The sequence below is a fragment of the Stegostoma tigrinum genome, chromosome 27, assembly GCF_030684315.1.
Source record: "Stegostoma tigrinum isolate sSteTig4 chromosome 27, sSteTig4.hap1, whole genome shotgun sequence".
Taxonomy (NCBI): domain Eukaryota; kingdom Metazoa; phylum Chordata; class Chondrichthyes; order Orectolobiformes; family Stegostomatidae; genus Stegostoma; species Stegostoma tigrinum.
In genome coordinates this window covers 23,678,848-23,703,485 of record NC_081380.1, presented here as the reverse complement: position 1 = coordinate 23,703,485, position 24,638 = coordinate 23,678,848, and the positions used below count along the sequence as shown (strand labels likewise).

Genomic DNA, 24,638 nt, shown 5'->3' with positions numbered 1-24,638 from the left:
TAACAAGCTGTATATGACCAGTGTTTGCCGGTGACCATAATGTTCAACCACCAGCTGAGAACCATGTTTGACATACAATGGTAAGAGACTAGAGAGGTGGTAGAGTGTAAACAAGAGGGACAGATGGCTGGAAGGACAGCAACCTCAAAATTGATATTTCAAAAAGGAGAGATCGTCTTAGCTAGACACTGTATGTCTGGGGGAAAAATGGGTTCAAGTGACTGGTTCTTTTTGAGCTACTTCTTGAGCTGTCATTTATGGCGCAGGCATTAGCTACTCTGGAGGAGACACAGGAATCAACTGGCCACTGCACCACCTCAATGGGGGGAATGTCCCTTAAAATTCAGTGCTAGCTGGAACTGATGATGTCAACAGAGTTGTGTGTATCTGAGCCGGGTTGCCCTTACCCGGGGAGGAGGCCACAGCTGCGTCGGGACAATTGCAGCTAATCAGCAAGGGATGCATCTGCTAAGCAGCTGAAACTTCCAAAAGTCCCGGAGACTACATCAGAAATGGCCCCTGAGTTTAGGACGGTCTTCTAGAGACCATGATTGCACTAATCCTGTTGACGTTGACTATGGAGGCACTGACTTGCACAGAGATTAGAAGTAGTATCTGGCACATATTTTTGCATTTGTTTATATTTATTCCTGACTATGGACATTGGCTAAGGTACGTTTATAACATTTACATTCATGTATAAGTTCAGTAATGGGATTTTTTGAAATAAGGAAGGGTGTTATGTATGTAGTGAGGGATGGTTCCTGCTGCTTTGAGAGTGGATCAGATGACACTGAGCAGGAGCTTTGGATCAGCCTAGGTCTCTCTCTGTAGCAGTAAAGCTGTGAGCCTGGAACAAATTATTTCAACATTCCTGCCCCAGACCTCATGGTCTATTTACGTTTATACATGGATTTAAACATAATCCAGAATGAGGAAAAGGCTGGCAAGGGGAGAAAAGCCAGTATAACAGGATAACAACTAACTCCTCATCCATTGACTTGGTGGTTGAGTGGAGACTGAAGCAACAAACAAGTCAGGAGTGTGGACCAGGGTGGTGTGGGGGGTGAGGAATAACCTAAAGAGAAAACCACATGGTGGGGTGGGCCCCCACTGGCCAACAGCAAAAAGGAAAGAGGCAGAAGGACACACGGGCAACTACTCTGATGTGTGAGGGATGGCCACAGACAAAAGAGACAAGCACCAAGGGGGCGAAGGAGATAAGCATCCACACCCGGCACCCCCCAAAAAAACACAAATGGTGGCCACCACAAGGGGCCTGATTAAACCCAATCTCCAACAGAGAGCAGCAATGCTCTGAACAAGGAGCAGAGCATAACAGCAGCTTGGTCCAATTTGGAAGCGGACTTTCCTGGTTTCATTCTCACCCTGATGACACCTGAACAGTACAGTGCCTCAAGGAGGAAGAGGTCAACTATCTCAGCCCTGCAAGGTTGCAATAGTTTGCTAAAACCTAAAACCTAGGGCACAGGAGCTCACCTAGTGAGAATACTGAGGAGAACTAATGTTGAATATTTTGGTTATCTTAACTGGTTTTGAAAATTATTTGTATTCATGTGTGTGGCTTTAAAACCCCAACATGATGTGTTTCCACATTGGCTTACCTGACCAACGTTGAAGCGGATCTCCTGTTTCTGCAGAAGTGTGTGATACTTCACCTCAGCAGCTACGGGAAATGGTCACGCTTGTGGGCTGTGGGCCTTTGATTTAGTCAGGGAGCAACATTTGCTGTTTCTCCAGCCTGGATTTGTTGCTGTGAGGAGACACTGTCACCTTCTCCCAAGTTAAGCAGTTGATGGGAGGATGCCACCTAGTAAATGTCATATACAGAAACATTCCCTTGAGACTAACTAACACGTACAACCCAGCGGTAAAGAGTGTGCTGCCCTTCAGTTCCTACTGTTGCTGGTGATGCCCAGAGGAGCTGTTGTGGCTGGAGAGCTCATCCGTGTCGTTGCATCTGGACGACCCTGAGAGGCTGACAGCAAACTGGATGCTACTTCCTGATTCCTGAGGCAAATAATAAAAGACACTAAGCTGTATTACATCTTCATCTGTCCAGATGGAGCATAGTGTGGATACATCTGGTTGTGGCCAGAGACCAGTCTATCTGCTCAAGGATAGATTTCTAGTTTGTGTCCTGAGCATTTTAGTCAGATCCACTGACGCCAAGCTGGTGTTCTCCTCTGACCACTGCTTCCTGGCCAAATGCCACCTACAAGATGACCAGCAGTCTAACAAAGGAATGTGAAAGCTGACTGAAACTGTTGACCCCAGAATTTGCTGAAGCTCAAAAGAGATTACACAGGTTGGATCTTGGAAATCCTGAGTCTCCAGCGGTCTGGTGGGAAGTTCGAGGTTTTTCATCCTCAAGTGCTCACAAAGTGAAGGAGAGTGACAGGGAAAACTTCAAATTCCAGAAGAGCATTTAGAACTTGCTGCAGATGGTCAGGGCAGATATCAAGGAAGATCTCCAGGAGGTGAAGAACCAGGATGGTTCACTTTATCTCTTGAGGCCTCTGAGATGATCTTCCAGGCAAGATTCTGCTGCATGAAGGAGAATAAGATGTATTCTCATTTCTTCTTCCAGAAGGTGCACAGGGAGAGCTCTGTGATCAACAGTTTGAAGGATCGGTAACACTGTCTCAGTCTCACATCCTGAGGATCAGCAAATCATTTTGTCAGGCTGTACAACATGAAACTTGGTCTTTCAGTCAGTCTTGTCATCTGCCACATTATGTGGGTGAGGCTGGACCAGCTGTTATCTATGGATGATCTGACCAAAACTCTTGAATCCTTCGAAAATAATATAACTCTCTCAGAAGCGACCACTTGCTAGCCGAGCTTCACGCAGCTCTCTGTGTCTTTGACCAGATCTACTAGAGATGCATGACAATGTGCTTTAGCAGGTAATGTGGTGCGAATCCATGAGGAAAGGTATCATCTCGCTCGTCTGCAAGCGGACAAGGATAGGGAGAAAATTAGAAATTGACTACTAATTTCACCATTGAAGGTGGATTACAAAATCCACCGACTGGGACAGGTCTGCTGTAGGACTGGTGATGCCCCTGGACTGAGCCTGTGTTGTACCAGGCAGGATCATCTACGAGAGCGTTGTTGTGTGCCTCAGGGATGTGTTCACTTACATGCAGGATAGGGTTGGACACCTGCCTCACTAGCCCAGGCCTGGAGAAGGCCTTTAACAGAATATTGCACACCTAAGTGAGGGATGTGCACACTCAAAAAGGGGAGAAAAATGGGATTTGGAGAGAAAGTCCACAATCTGATCTGACTGATGTTGGTGTAGAGCATTAGTGCAGTCTCAGTCAATGAGTGGAAATCGGAGAGCTTCCCAATCAGATCTGGAGTCAGGCAGGACTTCCCACTTTTTCCCGCCTTGTTTGTCTGTTGTACAGAGCCTTTCACCAAATCAATCAGGAAGAATGCAAGCCTGAGAGGGATGACTATTGCAGGCAGCGGAAGTTTGCAGATCAAAGCCTCCTTGCACATGGATGGCAGCCATTTTCTGCTGTCAGTGCACAGACTTGAGCATCTGTGACCAGTTTAAAATGGCCTCATGACCCTAAGTAAAATGAGGCAAGAGCAAGGCTACATTCCATGGGAATGTAGGGTCTAGGCCCGAGGCGTTGGCTTTTGTGCTCCTGAGATGCTGCTTGGCCTGCTGTGTTCTTCCAGCCTCACATTTTATTGTCTTGGAATCTCCAGCATCTGCAGTTCCCATTATCTCTCTGTCTCTCTCTCTCTACATTCCATGGGACCTGGGCCAACCGATCCTTTATCATCAGATCTTGCCTGTTTCCACACTTAGGAATCTAATCTGATCTAATCTGCTGGGTCTATGCTTCAGAGGGCCTGGGGTGTGTGCCAAAACCTGTGATGAGCATATTGCCAAGATGACGCAGAAACTAGGCGGGTGAGAGCACCACTCCCCCTCTATTGCAGGTTGAAAACCTGGTTGTCAGGTGTGAGGCAGTCTCAATATTTTGTGTGGCACGCGTCTGTCCTATTCTCCAAGCCTTGACTACTACAGTCACCTGTGCCATCTTCCACTTCAACTGGAGATCTGCAGGGATACCATGTATAATGTTCTGGATAAGTGGGGGATGAACATACCCAACGTTGCCTTCATCCTGGTGGCTACTTTTTGCGTCAAGCTGTGTGTAGCCCTGTACACAAACACCATGCCACTGTGCCCTGAAGTTCAACCCATCCCTGGTTATGCAAAGGGTAGGCCTAACCTCATTGCCAGGAAATATTCCATTGCACTGTTCTGTATTGCCTGTCCCACGTGGAAAAATTTGTAAAGGAAAACACCTTTTGATTACAAGTCCATTAAGCAGTATTGTTGAGACCCTGTGGGAAGAGCAGAGGATTGATCCAGTTAGGTGGTTCAAGGTTATTTGCCAGAATGCCTCATTGCCAGAACCTTCCACCAAGCACCAAGCTGTAGCTTTGCTGGTGATGAGAAGGACATTACCCGTGAGATACTTCACGCAAACTTAGACACACATTACCAGTGCATTATCGTTGAAGCAGCTGCAGGGTGGTTGGGGAGGGGTGTGTATGTGTGGTGGAGAAGAGACTGTCATACCATCTCCTCTGGAACGTGCCTATGTAAAGACAGTCTAGAGTTGGAGGAAGTGGTTTTTGTTGAAGCTCGTCCCAAGTACCTCCATGATTCATGGCTCTGCTATATGGTTTGTTCCCCAGGACGTATATCAAGACAAACATTGACTGAGCTTGCAAGACCACAACTCTTTGGTCTGCCAGAAACTTGTTGATCTTCCGGTGCAATAAGTTGACCGAATGTTGCAGACTGGCAAGCTCCAAGGTCCAGGACTGTGTGCGCTGAGGGATGCTTTCAGGCTTGGGACAGCTCAGGGTCAGTGGGGAAAGACCACTATCTAAGATTCTGCCAAAGCACAATGGGGCTTCATTCGGTAATCAGACCACCTTTTTGCCTCACAATAAATGTAAATATTGTCCTGTATGAGACAGAAATGTCTTCAGTTTTTGCAACTGCAGGGAATGTCCAATTCCAGTTGCGTGTTTTTTCTTTATGTATGGACTGTACAGATCTGCTTTAGTACCTATGTATGTACAAAAAGATTTTTTGTGGGGAAAGTAAATTCAGCAATAAAAAAAAATTGGACCAGGTCAAGTAAGGACTGCGGGTTTCCTTCGCTAAATAGCACTTTAAACGATGAGCTTTTAGAACAATTAAATAACTTCATAGTCACTCTTTAATCTGTCAGCTTTATATTTCTAGAATTTTAAAAACTGAATTCAGTTTCTTAAAATGCTGTGCCAGTATTTGACTCGTTCCCCGGATTGCTATACCACTAACATGAGAACATCTTTGTACCCCGGATATCTATATTTAGTGTAATTTAAACTGCATTACTGTCTTCAAAAAAATTCTACTGAATTCTGAACACTTTAAATTTTCTTTCACTATCACAAATTTTGTACACAGCATTCAAAAGATTTTTTTGTAGATAAAGCCAAACTGCTGCAAGACATTGTCTGATATTTTAGTGGAATAACACATTTAGTATTTTAATTTTAACGTGCTAATGTTTTCTACACAAAAGTCAAAGCTTTGGGTTTTGTTGGAATAATTGGAGAGGGAGTGAGGAATTGGAGAAAATTATGTTTTTACCAATGTTGTAAGTGACTGATATGTATTGGAAGGAACGCAGGATGGAAAAGGTCCAATAGACTGGAATCACAGTTTTCAACTCCATGGATTATGTTAAACTATCTTTCTACTTTATTCAAAGTGTAATGCTCTATGCTGCCTGAGTACAGACAATACATTTAATTTTTGTCATTGATTCAAAGCAAAGGTTTGAACATGGGAGTTTTTTTTAAAAAAGAATTCTTACTTGATGTTGGACATACATGCAACTGGCAGAAAGTAGCCTTATAACAGTCAACAGGTTATTATAATGTAATTTTGAAAGGAAATTGTTAACTTTGACTGTCAATAGATTTAGTCAAAAATATAATTGAAACTCAATGATTTCACATTCGGTTTCCAAGGTGCAGCAAGCACTTCACAGTTCTAACAATCATTTTCCAGCATTTGTATCATTACCAGAATGGTGTTGGATTTGGGCTGAGATTTAGAATTTTAATTAACGTAGTTGGGGCAGAGAAGTGTAAATTTAAATGCTGCGAAAATAGCTCTTTCTGGATTTGTTTTAATCTAGCATGTTGCATTAGGATATTTTGGATGTGGTAAAATTGCAGTATATTGATTTGGTTAGACAATTTCTATTTGTTTTAATAATCTTTCATATTCTCTTGTGTACTATGAATCTATTTTCATTTTTACCGACCAGAAGATGCTTCAAAGCAGTTTTTGTGAATGATTTGTCAATGCAATGCTGCTTGTGCAATTATGTCGGCGAATCGTACTTTTGAGTAATGGAAAGAACATTTGTCTTCCATCTTGCAAAATTAACCCAAAATTAACCACATGCAGTAACTGAAGTTTATTGTTTTGAAGTCACTTTGCGCTAAATTATGTTGTTAAATATGTATTATGGAGAGATAATGTTTGTTATAAGCATGGGTTTCTGGTTTTCAGTTTGTGATTTGACTTTTTTTGTGTCTATGCAAGTATTTCTGCAGTCATAGTCCTGTATCTTAAAGCAGATTTTGGGCCTGGCTTTGGAACAAATGAATTTTGTGAAGCACAAATGGATTTCTTTTTATCTTAGATTGTTTTGTGATGCAGTAAAATAAGTAGATAATGGGGTCCCAGATTTTTCGAGGCCTAAATTTTTTTTAAAATGGGAAATACCCGTTGTTGAGAGATAAGTGTAGAGCTGGATGAACACAGCAGGCCAAGCAGCATCAGAGGACCAGGAAAGCTGACGTTTGGGGTCGAGACCCTTCTTCAGGAAAAAAAACACTTTTTTTCCCCTGAAGAAGGGTCTCGACCCAAAACCTCAGCTTTCCTGCTCCTCTGCTTGCCCTGCTGTGTTCATCTAGCTCTACGCCTTGCTATCTCAGATTCTCCAGCATCGGCAGTTCCTACTATCCCCATTGTTTAGAGTTGTTTTCTTTCAGTTAAAGGTTGAGTTGGAGCAGTCCTGTGAAGTGCTTGGAAAAGAACACCTGTACAGAGCAGCACTACTAAGAGGAAAAGGATACATAACCATAAGTTCACCTCGTTCATTAAGAAAGTGTTAGTCCGAGACCAGATGCACTGGGATAAAACCCTGAAGTAGTTAGTAATGTTGGGTATGTTGTGACAGATTCAGGAAGAAGTAAACTTGTCCAGAAATTGAAGTCATTTTGTTAAATGCTTTAAACTTAGAGGTATTGGATACAGAGACTTGTGGATTGTGTGTTTTTGGGTCCTGAACCAGTGCAGTGTTTTGGGTTTTATACATCGCAGTTTTGTTTCTTTTCAACTTGTAAATGTGTGTTTTTGTGTTAATAGGAGTATACTTTTAGTGTATTTTTAAATAAAACTTTGCATTTGTACTTATAGGTGTTTTGTTACAGTTAATTCTACTTCACTACTTTATTAATAGACTTTTGTTTTGTTATAGCAAAATCTACAGCATTTCATGTTTGTTTCAGTGAAAGACTACTTTGATAAAACCAAAACAATTTAAAATATGATCTGTCAAGTCCAGTTTCTACTGAGATTCTGCCTTGATGGCCATAACATCAGCTGGAATCGTGAACATTTTATGACATAGCTTGTATTTGTTTTCTGTTTATACCCTGATTTTCCTCTCCGCCACTTCAAGCAAAGATAAATCAAAAACTGACAACTTTGAAATGAGTGAAAATGGGAACTGCAGATGCTGGAGAATCGAAGGTAACAAAGTGTGAAGCTGGATGAACACAGCAGGCCAAGCAGCGTCTCAGGAGCACAAAAGCCTACGTTTCGGGCCTAGACCCTTCATCAGAGAGGATGATGACCTCTCTGATGAAGGGTCTAGGCCCGAAACATCAGCTTTTGTGCTCTTGAGACGCTGCTTGGTCTGCTGTGTTCATCCAGCTTCACATTTACTTAACATGGACTCATTTCAAAGTTAACAAACAGAATTCCTATGACTACAACTCCTATCTTTTATATACAAGATCATGTTTTGCAGTCACTTCGGTGTTAACTTCTAAAGATCTACTGCCTTCCAGTTTTACTACATCACAGAACTTCTGAGACTTGAATTTATGAATTTTGCCAGCATGGTTAAGATTAAATTATCTTCACTTGGAAGAAGTAAGAGATTTTAAAGTAATTTTTAAAATCCAGGAGCGTGAACGGGGATTTTTATGTGCTTGAGTTAAGTTGATTACTGACTGCAAAGATTGTGAAAGCAGGTTAATTAGTGACTTGCTAAAGGAAGTTAGATAAATATACAGAAGAAAATTGCAGAGCTAGTGGGAGGTGGTTTGGAGGGCAAGGATCCCATGTGTACTTTTACATTCTAATGTTGAGGTGTAGAATCTTTAGTTAAATGCTGACATTGTTGAGAAATTAGTGGCTCAAAATGTTTACAAGAGGGAGAAAGAAAATAAGTTTTCAAATTATTATGGTTATAGGATGTTTTACAGATATCGGTTAGCTCAGTTGACTGGGCGGTTGTTTGTGATGTTGAGTGATGCCAACAGTATGAATTCAGTTCCCTTAATGCCTGAGGCTACCATGAAGAACTCTCCTTCTCAAGTTCTCTTGCCTGAGATATGGTGACTTTTGGGTTAAACCACAACCAGTTACATCTCTCTAATGAGTGAGCAGTCATATGGTTCTCTGGAACTATGCAACTATACATCTTTTACGTGTTTTTTGGTACCCCATTCCTCAGACTGGATGTATTTCAATGTCCTTCTACCCTCTAGTCTGCAGTTCAGTCAGAACTGTTGCTCATGTCCTAACATGTACAATGTCCTGTAATCACCAATGTCAAACCCCAATCCTGCATATGGCACATCAAAATTTTAAATCCTTGTGTTCAAATCACCTTTCATGTCTCACTTCTGAAAGCTCTGATCCCTCAAGTCATACAGCCCTCTTTGAAAACTGCTTTATCTCTATCGCCACCTGATACTGATTTTCTTTCTTCCTGTGATTGGGAGGCTGTTATTCAACTGTTGGAACACAAAATCTTCCATAAATAATTTTTTGTCCGTTTCACTGCTTATTTAAAATATTTGTTAATTTCTACTGTGCTTTGATCAATCTGTTGGCCAGTTATCTTGGGATGTTTCAAGGCAAAACATCAGAATTATGGCTTTAGAGAATAGAGTTTGAATGGGCAATATAATATTGATTTGTATTCAGCTTTTCTTTGGCTTTTGCTGACAGTAAAATTACATTTTGGCATTTTTTCCACTTCGTCTGTCTTTGCTTTCAAGTTAAAATTTTTAACCCTTGCAGAATTTTTTGGGAAAAAACATAACTTGGTTTATGCTTCAGTTGGAGTATTGAAGAATGCATTTCCTTATTAGTCTGAACATAAATTGGTCTTGAATCTTGCATCGCAAATATTTTTGTCTTATTATCATCTATATTCTTTATGAAGTTGATCACAACTTTCCTCCAGTTGAATCCTCTTTTGTATACTGAAAATGATTCATGTTTACATTTTAAATTTTACATTCTTGTAAGGATATAAGCAATACTGCCACAGTCAAAGTCATTGTTTCTGTTTTTCCAATTATGTGACTTCCTGGGTCAACTATGCATTGTTGGTTTGCATATAGTTCTTCTGGTTAGGAGTGTCATGTTTCTTTTATATTGAGAATGTGGCACCAAGAGCTACTTTATATCTGTATTGTGTGCCTATTGCATCCACTTTCTTTCAGATGATTGGTTGATGAGTTATCGAATAATACACAGGAAATTCTGATGTTTTATAAATGCAAATTCATACGACAAACTCTATGAATGAACAAACAATCCCAAAGCTGGCATTCTCTTGGTCATTTGTCTGTATTTATGTTGAATGTCAGCAGAGCCCTAAAGCTGAAAAAAAGTCATGGCCTTTTGTTTAAATTCCATTAAAGTGGTGGGGATTTCCAGCATTGTGAGGGACAGCAATATAACTAAAATAGAATAACAATGATGAAGACACTTTCCAACATTAGCTAATATACCACAATATAATCAAGCCACCGAAAGTTTAATGGCTCAAATTTTATTTTGTGGCAAAGAAACTACACTCACTGTTTGCCTCACGGACAAGCGTCCAAGTTTTTGTTATTCTGTCAGCAGAAATTTTGACTGACCTGCAGCTTTTCCAGAGCAGTGCCCTCTAAGTGTATGCTGTATTTGTCAAAATGATTTTTAAAAAAAACAGCAAGGCTCTTCAGCCAGTCAGATGTAAGTATTCTCATGTCAGGAATTATAAAGCAGGAAATAATTGCATGTTTCAATGATGTAGATGTAAATTGACAGGAGAGAGATTTTAAAAAAGACATGAGGGGCAAAATTTTGACACAGGGTGGCTTGCATGTGGAATGAACTTCCTGAGAAAGTAGCGGATGCAGACACAGTTACAATATTTAAAAGGCATTTGTTTAAGAACACAAATATGAAAGGTTTGGAGGGATATGGGCCAGGAGCAGACAGGTGTGGGACTGGTTTACTTTGGGATTATGTTTGGCATGGACTGATTGGACAGACGGGTCTGTTTCTGTGCTATATGACTGTGACTCTATAACAATTTGGGAATGCGGATAAATAATGCAGACGGAAAAAGTGGTGTTTTATTAAAATCGGCAATAATCATTGAGAGAATGGAGCTCCACCCAGATTAGTTAATTTTTTAGGGCCTCAGGGATTGTTTTAATTACTATTACCAATTTAAGGAAGCGCTTCCTTCAATATGCAGTAGTCCTGACTTTTTCAGCAGTTTTAATGCAGAGCTGGCAGGTAAGAGCTCCAAGTTCATGCTGTAAGTGATTGCATTGATTACAGTTCTGAGGAAGGGTCACCAGACCCGAAATGCTGACACTGTTTTCTCCTTCACAGATGTTGCCAGACCTGTTGAGCTTTTCCAGCACCTTGTTTTTGTTCCTAATTTACAGCATCTGCAGTTCTTTTGGTTTTTACAAGGATTATAGTGCTGAGTCTCACGGCAAAGATGGTAAATGGAAATAGCACACACCATGGATGTGTAATGTAGTTTTGACAACAGTTTATGAATTCTGCATCAATCTATGGGCACCAGAACTGTTGTCAGATTTATTCTAATAATGATGAACGTAGCTTTATTTATTATAACCAAGTCTGATGATTGTCTTGCTCTTAGTGACCTATTCTCTCATACATGTAGAAATTTGCTTTAGAAATGTTTGTATATACAATTTAAAGATATCTTTTACTCTAAAAGTCTTGACAGGACCATTACACAGTAAAGTTTGACACATTGCCTTGCAGCGTGATTTTTTTTGCTTAGGCCAAAAGCTTTGTCAAAGTGGTAAGTTTAAGGAGGGAATTCCAAAGTTTATTGTTTTCCATGTGCAGATGTTGCATATTTTGATCCCAGGTGGTGATAATACTAGGTGAATTGGCTTGGCAGACCATAAATTGGATTTTTGCTATTTGTGATCAGACACTGAACATATTCACAAGAGGCTGCCAGTGTACTTATAACAAAATAATTTGGAAGTTTATTGCACACAAGGTACTGTGAGCTGAATGTTTCCAGGCCCTAAATGGCATGGATGAAGGTGAGCTATTTTGGACAGTGTGACAAAAATGAATAAATGAATTGGATGAAGTTGGAGGAGAAAAGTCTGAACTCTCTTGTAAATATTTTACCATCTAGACAGAATCTTTCTACTCAGCTATTTGTGTCCATTAATGTCTCACCATATGTAATTTCCATTCGACTGTAAGATACAGGAGCAGAATTAGGCCATTCAGCCGATCGAGTCTTGCTCTGCTGAAATTATTTTTAAGCTCATTGTCCAACCTCCTCACCATAACTCTTGTTCTACTTATCAATTAAGGACCTCTGTCTTAAATAGCCAGTGACATGGCCTGCACAGTCCTTTTGGCAATGAGTACCACAGATTAACCACACTCTGGCTGGCTGAGGAAATTCCTCATCATCTCAGTTCTAAAGAGTCATCTGTTCATTCTAAAGCTGTGCCCTGGCCTGTACCCTTAGTCTCTTGTACTAGTAGAAATATTTTCTTCACATCCATTTTATCCAGGTTCCTCGGTGTTCTGTAAGTTTTAGTGAGATTTCCCCTCATCGTTGGAAACTCTGCCAGATTTATACCCAGGGTCCCCACCTGTGCCTCGTGACAAGCCATTCATCCCAAGATCACTCTTTTAAATGATTGTTGATCATTTTTACCCCAGTCTCTTTCCTACACCACCAAATCCTTCCTTAGCTATGGGCCCAAAACTGCTTGCAATATTCTAAATGTGTTCTGACCAGAGTCATACTGAGCCTTGGAAGTACATCTCCACACTCTCAAGATGAGTGCTAACAGAACATTTGCCTTCCGATCAGCCAGCTGAGTCTGCATATTAATCTTGAGAGCCCTAAACTGGGACTCGCAAATCCCTATGTCTTGAGATTTCCAAAACTTTTCCCCATTTAGAAAATAGTCTACACCTCTGTTCTTCTTAGAAAAGTGCATAACTCTCACTTCCCTACATTGTGTTCCACCTGCCACCTCTTTGCCCACTTGCCGAGCATGTCCAAAACCTCTGCAATCTACATATTTCCTCATCCACTACCTAACCTTTGACCTATAGTTGTGTCATCTGCAAACTTAGCAATAGTGGCCTCAGTTTGTCCTTTTAGATTGTTTGTGATGGTTGTGGTTCCAATACTGTCCCCTGTGGAAGTCCAATTGTCACTGACTGCTACTCTGAAAAAGGCTCATTTTAGCCCAAGTCTCTGTCTCCTAGTCAAACAGTCCTCTCTCCTGCCAGTATCTTGCCTCTAAAGCCATGGTTTCTTATTTAGCAGCCTACTGTGCAGCACCTTGTCAATGACCTTTTGGAAATCCAAATAGATCATGTCCACTGGCTGTTGTCTTTGTCTAACTTGCTCGTTACGCCTCTCAGAATTCTAACAGATCTGTCAGGCATGACCTCCTCTTAGAAAACAGTGCTGACTCTGCCCTATTTTGCTGTGTATTTCCAAGTCTAAAACTGAGCCAAATGATGATCATGAATCGATTGCAAATTGTCAAAAACTCCATCTGATTCACTAATTTTCTTCAGGGAAGGAAACTGCCATCTTGAACTGGTCTGGCTTACAAGTGACTGCTCACTCTTAGCTGCTCTCTAAGCAGTTAGGGATGGACAGCACATGCTAGTCTTGGCAGTGACACCCTCATCCTGTGAATGACTTTTAAAAGCAATAGCACTCCACAATCTCATCCTTAATAATGGATTCTAAAATCTTGTCAATGCATAAGATCAGGCTAATTAGCCTATGATTTCCTGTCTTCTGTGTCATTCCCCTCCTACACAGGGTTGTTACATTACTCGTTTACAAGCCTGCTGAGCACCTCTGACTCCAGTGATTCCTGAAAGATCAGCACTATCTCCTTCAGAACTCTAGGGTGTGGTCCGTCTAGTCTGGGTGGTTTGTCTGCCTTCAGCATTCCCAGATCCTCTTCCTTGGTGATGGCCAGTGTTCTCACCTCTTGCCTCTTACCCATGACTCTCTCGAAGTTCTGGTATGCTGCAGGTGTCTTCCTCTGTGAAAGTTGATACAATGCACCTATTCAATTCTTCGACCATTTCTTTGTTCTCCATTTAATATTTCTTTGGCTCAATCTTGCAGTGGTGCAATGTCCACTCTTGCCCATCTCTTACTTTTTACATATCTAAACAAGCTCTTGCAATCCTCTTTTATATTACTATCTAACTAACTCGCCTATTCCCCTCCTTATTGCTGAAAGTTTTTAGAGGCTTAGCACTAATCTTCACATTGTATGCTTTTTCTTTTTTCTTTTATGTTGTTTGTGACTTCTGTTGTCGGTGATGTTTACTGCCTCCTCCCTTAGCATGTTTCTTCTTCCTTAAGATGAATTTCTGCTGTCCCTCATGAATTACTCTCAAACTCCTGCTTCATTGTCTACCCTGCTGGGCTCCCTTTACAATCATCCCTGGTCAGCTCCACCCTCATCCTTCGTAGTTATTTATTCCATTGTAATGCCATTATGTCTGATTCTAGCTTCTTCTCAAACTACAGGGTGAATTCTGTCATATTGTGGTCACTGTCCTCTCATCAATTTTGAATCATTCATAAAATCTGCAATTGCCTGATCCCGAGTGGATTCGACCGTAAACTGCTCCAACAAAATCTAAATCTTGAGACATTCCACAAATTCCTGTTCTGGAGATCTGCTCCCAATCTGATTTTTCCAGTCCACCTGCACATTGAAATCTCCTGTGATGGTTATAATGCTTTTCTTCCATGCCTTTTCTATTGCTTGATTTCTTTTCTTCCCCATATTCTGACTATTGCTGGGAGGCCTCTGTACAAGTCCGATCAGCATCTTTTTTTCCTTTGTGATTCCTCAACTCAATCCTCTCAGATTCTATGCCTTCCAAATCTATATCACTTCTTGCTCTTGATTCAATTTCATTTCTTACTGAGCAAGCAATCTCACTTCCTGTTCTTGAGATAGGGTGTGTATCATTGGATATTAAGTTCCCAGCCCTGATCCCTGTGTCGCTACATTTCTGACATCTAGAACATCGTATTTCCTAGTTTAAATCTGTGCTATAAGCTCATTTACCCTCTCTATCATACTGCATATATTTAAGTTCAACCCTGTATTGACTGCCCCCCTTCTCATAGTTATCCCCTTAGCTGCTGTGGCTGAAGTTTGATTCCTGATCTTCTCCATACCCTACTTTTTGATGCAACCACAGCGCAGCTTCTGTCCATGGAGGGGCATGATGGGTATGATTTTTCACTTCACAATAGCTGGAGGGGGAATGCATAGAACAGAACCTACCCCATACATGGCTGCCTTTGACTTTAGAAAGGCCTTTGACACAGTCAACTGGAAAGCACTATGCATCTCTGTTTTGGCTGCTCCATGAAACTTGTCACCATTGTTTGTCTGCTCCACGATGACATGCAAATTGTGGTAATGACAGCTCCACTACTCCCCATTCAGACTTATCAAGCAGGGCTGCATTGTCACCTCGATACTTTTCAATTTACCTTGCTGCAATGTTTCACCTCACCGCTGACTAGATGCCCTGCTGGAGTGGATCTAATGTAACGTATCCATAACCAACGGGAAATTATTGAACCTCCACCGCTTTCAAGCCGAAATCAAAGTCAGCCGAACCGGGGTCTTTGAGTAGATGGATGATGCTTGCATATGTGAAAACTCAGGACGAACTCTAGATCATCGTCACCTTGATGGAGACAAATGAGAGCATGGGTCTCACTCTGAACATCTGCAAGAAGATGATCCTACACCAACCTTGCCTGACATTGCAGAGTGAAGCCCTGATCGTCGAGGTCCATGGGGAGGCCCTGGAGAGCGTGGGCCACTTCCAACACTTCCTGTCGCGTCTACCAAAGCAGTTATTGAAGAGATCCAGTATAGTTTCCAGTGTACTAACACAGTTATCAGCTGCCTGAGGGAAAGGGTTTTCGATGTCAACATCAGATCTGACACTAAGCTCGTAGTAAACAGTTGTGATGGTTCCCACCTCCTACATGCCTCTGAGATGTGGACTGTCTACAATAAACACCTCAAAACACTGAAGCACTACCACCAGTGCTGTTTGTGCAGGATTCTGTTAACCCGATGGGAAGGAGTCATATCAGCGGCAGCTTCCTTAACCAGGTTAATACCCTTAAGCGTCTCACGACCTTCGCTCAGCTGCGATGGGCTGGACATGTCCAGGTGACAAACGTGAGACTCTCCAAGCGGGCATTCTACCACCAGCTCTGAAATGGCAGGTGAGCTGTGGTGGACAAAGAAAGAGCTTCAGTGATGTCCTAAGGCCTCACTGGCAAATTGTCATTCCCACTGACACCAGGGAATTGCTGACCCAAGAGCATCCAAAGTCTCCATTCCCAGAGGAGCATCTAGGAAAGTCCCAGCTAAAATTTACCATTTAACAAATGCATTCCAAGGTTTTACAGCCTGCACAAAGTCTAGGGTTTGCTTAGCGCTCACCTTTTGTACTGGAACCTATGTAGAGAAATCTTCCATGGAATGACCTGAAATGATACTGAGCCAAATTTTGGAAAATTCAGCCTTTTATTACAGTGCACCAGAGCATTCTGTGAAAAGATCTTTATCATAAATATCAGGAATATAGACTCCACCTATTGTCCTCACTTGCTTTCTTACTGTGAAGAGTCTCCATTTCTACTTTAAAGTTTGTTATGTAGTTGGCTAGCTAAAATTACTTCCTTTTCAGGAAATTTTGCATTTACTCAATGCTATTTCTTTAATGCTTTCCCCCAAATTTTTAAACTGCTAGCACATTTTGCTGATTTCTTTAATATCTTTAACTTCTTCTACAGCCTTCTGTTTCTGGAGCTTTTCTCTGATTGATATTAAGCGAGTCAGATTTAGACTGATTTCCCATTAACTGCCCCCTCGGGATAAGACTTGGAGATGGACCTGGAAATCAACATCATGCTCTGTCGCACATCTCTGGATTTTGCTGTTACAAGCCTCTTCTTTCTGAGTGATTTGCCTGTCTCTGAAAGGAATCTGTGCACATTTCCTAATGTTTTGCATATTTCTGTCTTTGTCTGTCTTTGTCATCTTGTGTCACAAGATACCTTGCGAGGAGACAAGTATTTTTTTCCTCTTCTATCCTTGTTTCTAATGCACTGAAGAGTTCACTACCTGATTTTAAAGACAATTTAGAGAAATGTAAACAAAGCTTTGGACAACCTGTGACCACATTCGACTGAAAGAAGATATAAAGCTTTGTTGTCCCCTGAGCATAAACTATAGAAATACAAATCATGTTTAAAGCAGTACATGGTTCTGGCATATTTAGAATCCAAGTTTCTAATAATATTGCATAATGACCTATCATTACAGTACAGACTTGGAATGTCAGCCCTTGTCTCGTAATAACAAAACAAAAAACACTGAATTCTCGAAATTTGAAACGAAAACTGAAAAGTGCTGCAGCACGTCAACTTTAGTAGCATCTGTGGAGAAAGAAAGTTCATGCTTAAGATGGAGACCTTTAACTGCTTATGTGAAGCTGTCTGACTTAATTATTGAATTTATTTTATGATTTTCAATGTTATGGTAAATTCGCATGAAGTTGGCTTAGAGTGACGTTCAGCAAAATACTCCATTGTGTAATTGTAGTTCTTCCATTCTTTCAAAGTATCTCATTGTAGCTAATTTGCACCTATTCTAACAGTTTTCTAATAGCTTTCAGAGTTGCCTCAGAGAATCTCACAAGTTTACTTTGAGCTTTATGCATGCTATTACTGTTTGCTTTTCTTTATACTTTTTGCTCAATGGCTAGTATTTTTAGTGGGACGATCTTAGAATTTCACCCTCTTGAATTTTTAGCAAAATGGCATTACCACACACAAAATAAACCTGAAATGTTGGCTAAAAATCTCAACGTTAGCTTCAATATTGCAGTTTTGCACAGCATACGTCTCCTAACCAATTTTCCCCTTTATACAGTTACAGATGTAGAACTGAAAAGGTTAAAAGATGCCTTCAAGAGAACCAGTGGACTTTCTTTCTATATGAGCCAACAAGCCTTTATAAGAGAAGTTCTTGGAGATGGGGTTCCACCTAAAGTTGCAGAAGTGAGTATTTAAATGTATTTGTAGTGTAATAAGATTTTAGATCATAGCTAATAAAGGCTTCAGCATGTGGATGTTCCTTAGCTGGGATTATTTTTATGTAGGTGGACAGAAAACCAAATTAGAGCTGCAAGTTTGTAACAATGTGAATGGCTGGCTGAATTTTAATCTCACCGCCTGCTAAAATGTACAGGGAATCGGTAAATATGCATGGCGCAGTTGGCCTGCCAAATTTTATTTTATTCCAATGTTATTAGAACAGTTATGTCTTTATACCACATAGCTGGCATTCCTGAGTTCACCTTTGTGCTTCTGTTGGCCACATCTTTATGATTTGTCTTTGAATTATGTGTAACCCTAATATAGGTTGACTCGTATGTGTGTCAAACAAAATGCATCAGTATTTTAATGAGAAAATTAGTTTGACAAAAAAATCATTTTGTTTCAAAATTTGACAGAGTTTGGTCTCTTCTGTTTATAATACACATGGTGGTAAAAAGCAACTGAACTAACGAGGGGGAAAAAAATGCCCCAGTTTAGTTTGATGCAGGACTTGAAAATTTTATTTTGTCTGGACGAGATTTCTGGGTAAAGGAAGATAATCCATTCAATTCAACGACAAAGAGAAACATTGAATAGTTTGGATTGTGTAACTGATTTGACCTGTTCTGGTACAGCAAACATCCATTTAAATTTTAAACAAAAGCAAAAATGCTGAAGATGCTATTTAAGTTTGCCTTGGCCTGGCAATTTTCAATCTTCACGGTTCAAATTGAAATATCTGCCTGAAGGTTTGAGAGAAATGGTCAGACCAGAGATCTTCTAAATGTTGATAACAAGGGAATAATACATGATTCTGCCATTGAATTATATAAAACCAAGCATCAAGTCTAGAATTATGTTTATTCACTTTTTAAAATCTTTATTTCTGGTTAACAGATTTATTTTGAATTTAAGTTTTTAGAACTAATCCACTACTTGGCAAAGGAATATCACAATGCTTTTGTGGGAAAACAAAACCATAATATAGTGACATAGGAGTAGACCATTCAGCCATTTTCTTGTAATGTGAATGGCTGAATTCTGCCACTGAAGGACATCATGGCCCATTTGTCTAACGCTGTATACCTGTCTTTGGCCTATATCACCTAATATGTTTGCTTAACAAAAAATTATCTATCTCTGATGTAAAAGTAACAATGGCAGCATCGACTGCCATTTGTGGAGGAGACTTCAAAGCATCTACCCCTCTGTGTAGAAATGCTTCCCAATATCTCTCCTGAGTGGTTTTGCCCCAATTCTCAGATGTAGCCTCCTAGTTCTAGAATCCCAAACCAGTGGAAATAGATTATCTTTATCTACCCTATCGTTTCCTGTTAGTATCTTGAGGACTTTGATCAGATCACTCCTTAACTTTCTAAATTCTAGAGAAACTAGGTCTAATTTGTGTAATCTCTCCTCATTGACTTAGCTGCTGAAGCCCAGGTATCATTCTTGTAAACCTATGTTGTCCTCTATCCAAGGCCAGTATATCCTTACTGATATGTGGTGTACAGATGGATATGTTTTTGATTTGAGGAAACATTACTAATTTATTTAGATTTTCAATAAAGTGAAAGCACTCACTGGGTTTGTAGGATTGAGAGTTCACGTGCAATAGTGGTTGATACTTAAACAACAATCTAATGGGTTCCTGCATTCTAATGTAACATAAAGGAAACAGTAAATATCAGGAGTAAGACTCCATTGACTAGTTCTATGTTGTACCGCTCAGCTGAAACCTCATTTACTTACTGAAAAATCTTAGATTGCTCGTGTCCGCAGATTGAGCTGAACTAACCATCATAAATGCAGCGGCTACACAAAACGGTCAGGGGTTAGGAGTTCTGGGGTGAATGACTCACCTCACCTGTCTCCCAAAGCCTATCCTCAGTTTACAAGGCATGAGTCAAGAGTGTGATAGACTCTTCGCCTGCTTCGCAACCCAATGGCATCCTTTAGGACACCAGTCAGTTTGTTTGATACCCACCCCACACCTTTAACATTCTCTTCCTCCACTATTGATGCACAGTGGCATCAGCCTGGACCATGTACAGCGTATTTGCAGTAACTTATTGCCAATAAACTTCCACAATATCTTCAAGTTTCCCTCCACATCGCACACTGTCCTGATTTGGAACTGTATTGCTATTTTTGTTTACTGTTTCTGGCTCAATGGCCTGATACTTCCTGCCTAATGCCTCAATAGATATTTATACACTCGTAAAGATTGCAGCGGTTCAAGAACACAGCTCTCTGCTTGTTTCCCCATTACAATGGGGATGTGCGATTAAAATCTGGCCAAGCCAGCAATGCCCACAACTGTGAATAGATAACAAAAAGTAGTATTTTATCATATTTGGCAACAGAACAATGTTTTATGTGGTTGCATAAATACCACCATGTTTAAATGGCCCATTTCCAGTTGTCAGTTCAGGGCAGAGTTAGCTGCATTTTTACTATTTTTCTCCAACTGATTTAATTTTGATTCCATAAATGTATTACATTTGAAATTGTGGATATAATTTGTGTATAAATTAGATTATATTGCAATTTGTTTGGTTTCAAACTTTGTATATTACATTTTCTGTTTGTAATAGTGTACCATATGATAGTTTGTAGTTCATATTTGTTACACGGCTGATATTGTGGTTAATCTCGGGAACAGATTCCAGTTTTATATGGAGTGCCTGTACCAATATTGTTTTCATGTGTCTGTCTGGTATGTTTTGGTTGTGCCAACAGTATTACACAAGTGGAAGTTGTACTTGGCTTGAGTGGATTGGAATGTACTGCATTCACTTACTATGCAATTAATATAGATGCAGTTGACCAGTGAAGCAGTAACCGTACATGGAGAAGGATCAGTAAACAGGCTTTGAAAAGTTCATTTTTCATTACTAGGTTGATTTTCAGAATGCCCCAATCCACGTTGTGTTAAGTGACAGTTATGAATTGTATGATTGCAAAGTTGAGGAACTCTTAGAATATGTCCATTTGGGTTTTCTTGGTCAGCATAAGCTGGCTAAAGAAGCTGAATTCAATGTCTGATTCAGTGGGTGATTTGATTTTAGAGAATTTTTCATAATTCCTTTGGAAGTGTAGATGGGAATGGACAGCTATGACATTGAAATGAAGAAAGAAATAAGATTTGCTAGCGGGACTTTGTTTCAATATAGTGGGGAAAATGTGAGGGATTATTTATTTTTAACTGTACTTGAGAATTATTCACTTGTGTGGAAAATGTAATTATGATGTAGAAGCCAACATTCATGAAATTGGTTAGTCCTCTGGATTATTGTGCTCAATTCTGGGTACCACAATTTTGGATGTTTCTGAAGGTCTAAGGAATGGTGGACTTTGGTTATGTAGAAAAATTGAAGTTTTATTTACAGCAGAGATGGTTAAGTTGAAATTAGAGTCATTTGAAATCATTACCTGTCTTTACAGAGGATAAAAGGGAAAATATTTTGGGGCAGCAGGGTTGGTAACCAAAGGTTGTGAATTGAGGGTGATTGGCAACTCAACTGAGCCAGAGATGATGTGGAAACAACATTACACAGTGTGGTGTTGTGATCTGGAGTACATGGCCTGAAAGCATCATGAAAGTGAATTCAATCTTAATTTTCCAAAGAGAGTTTTGAATTACTTGGAAGGAAAACAAAGAACAGAGTTACAGATAAAGAGCAGGAAAGTGATAGAGCTATTATGTTTGCCACAAAGAGCCAGCACAGGAATAATATACAATGGGCCAAATAGTGTCCCTTTTATGCAATATCATTCAACAATGTAAAGATTAAGTCATTAGTGAACTAGTTAAACTGCTCACTTTCTGTTTCAATGAGGTGCGCCAGCTTAAAATAGCTGAGTGCCTTTGAATGGAACATGTTCCAAAAGTGGCTACATAAACTTTCTACTGACGGATGATCTGATCTTGTTTTATTCTGCAACTCCTCACATATTCCTAGCTCATTAGTGGAAGTAAAGATAGCATGAATGATTAAATTATGCAAACTAATTTTGGAATTTCAGGGCCCCCAGTAGACAAATACGGTATTGACAATGTTTTCAATACTGCAAGCTGTAAGTGGTAACTTTATTTTGTCTATGACAATTGCAAAACTGAATTTGGGAATTTTTGGAAACTGATTATCTGCTTCATGTGTTTTTGGAAATATTTTTAATTACAATGGAAGGAGTTAATTGATGGGATGATTCAAGGTTTCCTTTATCAAGAGAATTAATAATGTAAAACATATTCGAAGAGCATGCTCCTAATGAAGAACACCTTTTAGTAGAAATACAGTGTTTCTAAGCAACTATTATTCCTGATTGTGCTTGGGTGCTGGCTGAAATATTTGTGTTTCTCTTTTGCAGTTTAGTGTAAAACGTGAGTTTATGCAGCAAAAATGCACAAGGCAAAAAATGTTAGTGCGAGGCATTGCAAGGTTTGTCTGTATTGTCTCAAATCAAGGCACCTTTGAATGTCCCCCGGCTGAGGCCATGGAAGGCAAAAGTTTCAGAATGCCATGCCTCACCATTGCCTGTTGGAAGGATGTTAGTAAACTGGAAAGGATGCAGAAAAGATTTGAAAGGATGTTACTAAGACTGGAGGATTTGGGTTATAAGGAGACAGTGGATAAGCTGGATTTTTTTTTCATTTGAGCATAGGAGGTTGAGGGGGTGACCTTTTATACAGGTTTATATAATGGGGGGGGGGGGGGGGGGGTAGTACAAATAAGGTGAATAGCCAAGGCCTTTTCTCCAGGGTAAGCGGGTCCAAAACTAGAGGATATAATAGTAAGGTGAGAGGAGAAAACTTCAGAGATAATTTGAGTGGTTAGTATGCCAGAGGAAGTGGTAGATGCAGGTACAGTTAAGACGTTTAAAAGACATTTGGACAGGTAAATAATAAATAGAACATAGAACATTACAGCACAGTACAGGCCCTTCAGCCCTCAATGTTGTGCCAACCTGTCATACCGATCTCAAGCCCATCTAACCTACACTATTCCATGTACGTCCATTTGCTTGTCCAATGACGACTTAAGTGTACCTAAAGTTGGCAAATTTACTACCGTTGGAGGCAAAGCGTTCCATTCCCTTACTACTCTCTGAGTAAAGAAACTAATTCTGACATCTGTCCTATATCTTTCACCCCTCAATTTAAAGCTATGCCCCCTCGTGCTCGCCGTCACCATCCTAGGAAAAAGGCTCTCCCTATCCACCCTATCCAACCCTCTGATTATTTTATATGTGTCAATTAAGTTACCTCTCAACCACCTTTTCACTAATGAAAACAGCCTCAAGTCCCTCAGCCTTTCCTCGTAAGACCTTCCCTCCATACCAGGCAACATCTGAGTAAATCTCCTCTGCACCCTTTCCAAAGCTTCCACATCCTCCTTATAATGCAGTGACCAGAACTGGACACAATACTCCACGTGCGGCCGCACCAGAGTTTTGTACAGCTTCACCATAACCTCTTGGTTCCGGAACTCGATCCCTCTATTAATAAAAGCTAAAACACTGTATGCCTTCTTAACAGCCCTGTCAACCTGGGTGGCAACTTTCAAGGATCTGTGTACATGGACACCGAGATCTCTCTGCTCATCTACACTGCTAAGAATCTTACCATTAGCCCTGTACTTTGCCTTCCGGTTACTCCTACCAAAGTGCATCACCTCACACTTGTCTGCATTAAACTCCATTTGCCACCTCTCAGCCCAGCTCTGCAGCTTATCTATGTCTCTCTGCAATCTACAGCATCCTTCATCACTATCCACAACTCCACCGACCTTAGTGTCGTCTGCAAATTTACTAACCCATCCTTCTACGCCCTCATCCAGGTCATGTCTAAAAATGACAAACGGCAGTAGACCCAACACTGACCCTTGTGGTACACCACTAGTAACTCGTCTCCAGGATGAACATTTCCCATCAACTACCACCCTCTGTCTTCTTTCAGCAAGCCAATTTCCGATCCAAACTGCTATATCTCCCACAATTCCATTTCTCCGCATTTTGTACAATAGCCTATTGTGGGGAACCTTATCGAACGCCTTGCTGAAATCCATATACACCACATCAACCGGTTTACACTCATCTACCTGTTTGGTCACCTTCTCAAAGAATTCAATAAGGTTTGTGAGGCACGACCTTCCCTTCACAAAACCATGCTGACTATCCCGAATCAATTTATTCTTTTCTAGATGATTATAAATCCTATCTATTATAACCTTTTCCAACGCTTTACCAACAACTGAGGTAAGGTTCATTGGTCTATAATTACCAGGGTTGTCTCTACTCCCCTTCTTGAACAGGGGAACCACATTTGCTATCCTCCAGTCATCTGGCAGTATTCCTGTAGACAATGACAATGTAAAGATCAATGCCAAAGGCTCGGCAATCTCCTCCCTGGCTTTCCAGAGGATCCTAGGATAAATCCCATCCGGCCCAGGGGACTTATCTATCTTCTGAAGGATTTCTAATACCTCTTCCTTCTGAACCTCAATCCCACCTAGTCTAGTAGCCTGTATCTCAGTATTCTCCTTGACAACATTGTTGTTTTCTGGAGTGAATACTGTTGAATAATATTCATTTAGCGCTTCCCCTATCTCATCTGACTCCACACACAACTTACCACTACTATCCTTGATTGGACCTAATCTTACTTTCGTCATTCTTTTATTCCTTAAATACCTATAGAAAGCCTTAGGGTTTACCCTGATCCTATCAGCCAACAACTTCTCATGTCTCCTCCTGGCTCTTCTGAGCTCTCTCTTT

General features: G+C 40.4%; 1 protein-coding gene across 3 annotated transcripts in view; it reads left to right on the top strand.

Moving 5' to 3' along the window:
- Positions 1 to 24,638, top strand: part of usp32 (ubiquitin specific peptidase 32) — a 210,533-nt gene that overhangs the window by 12,754 nt on the left and 173,141 nt on the right. For all 3 annotated transcript variants that reach the window (XM_048557263.2, XM_048557262.2, XM_048557261.2), the window contains exon 2: positions 17,692 to 17,819. In XM_048557263.2, coding sequence (XP_048413220.1) covers positions 17,692 to 17,819 — 128 coding nt within the window. The remainder of the gene's footprint in view (positions 1 to 17,691; positions 17,820 to 24,638) is intronic.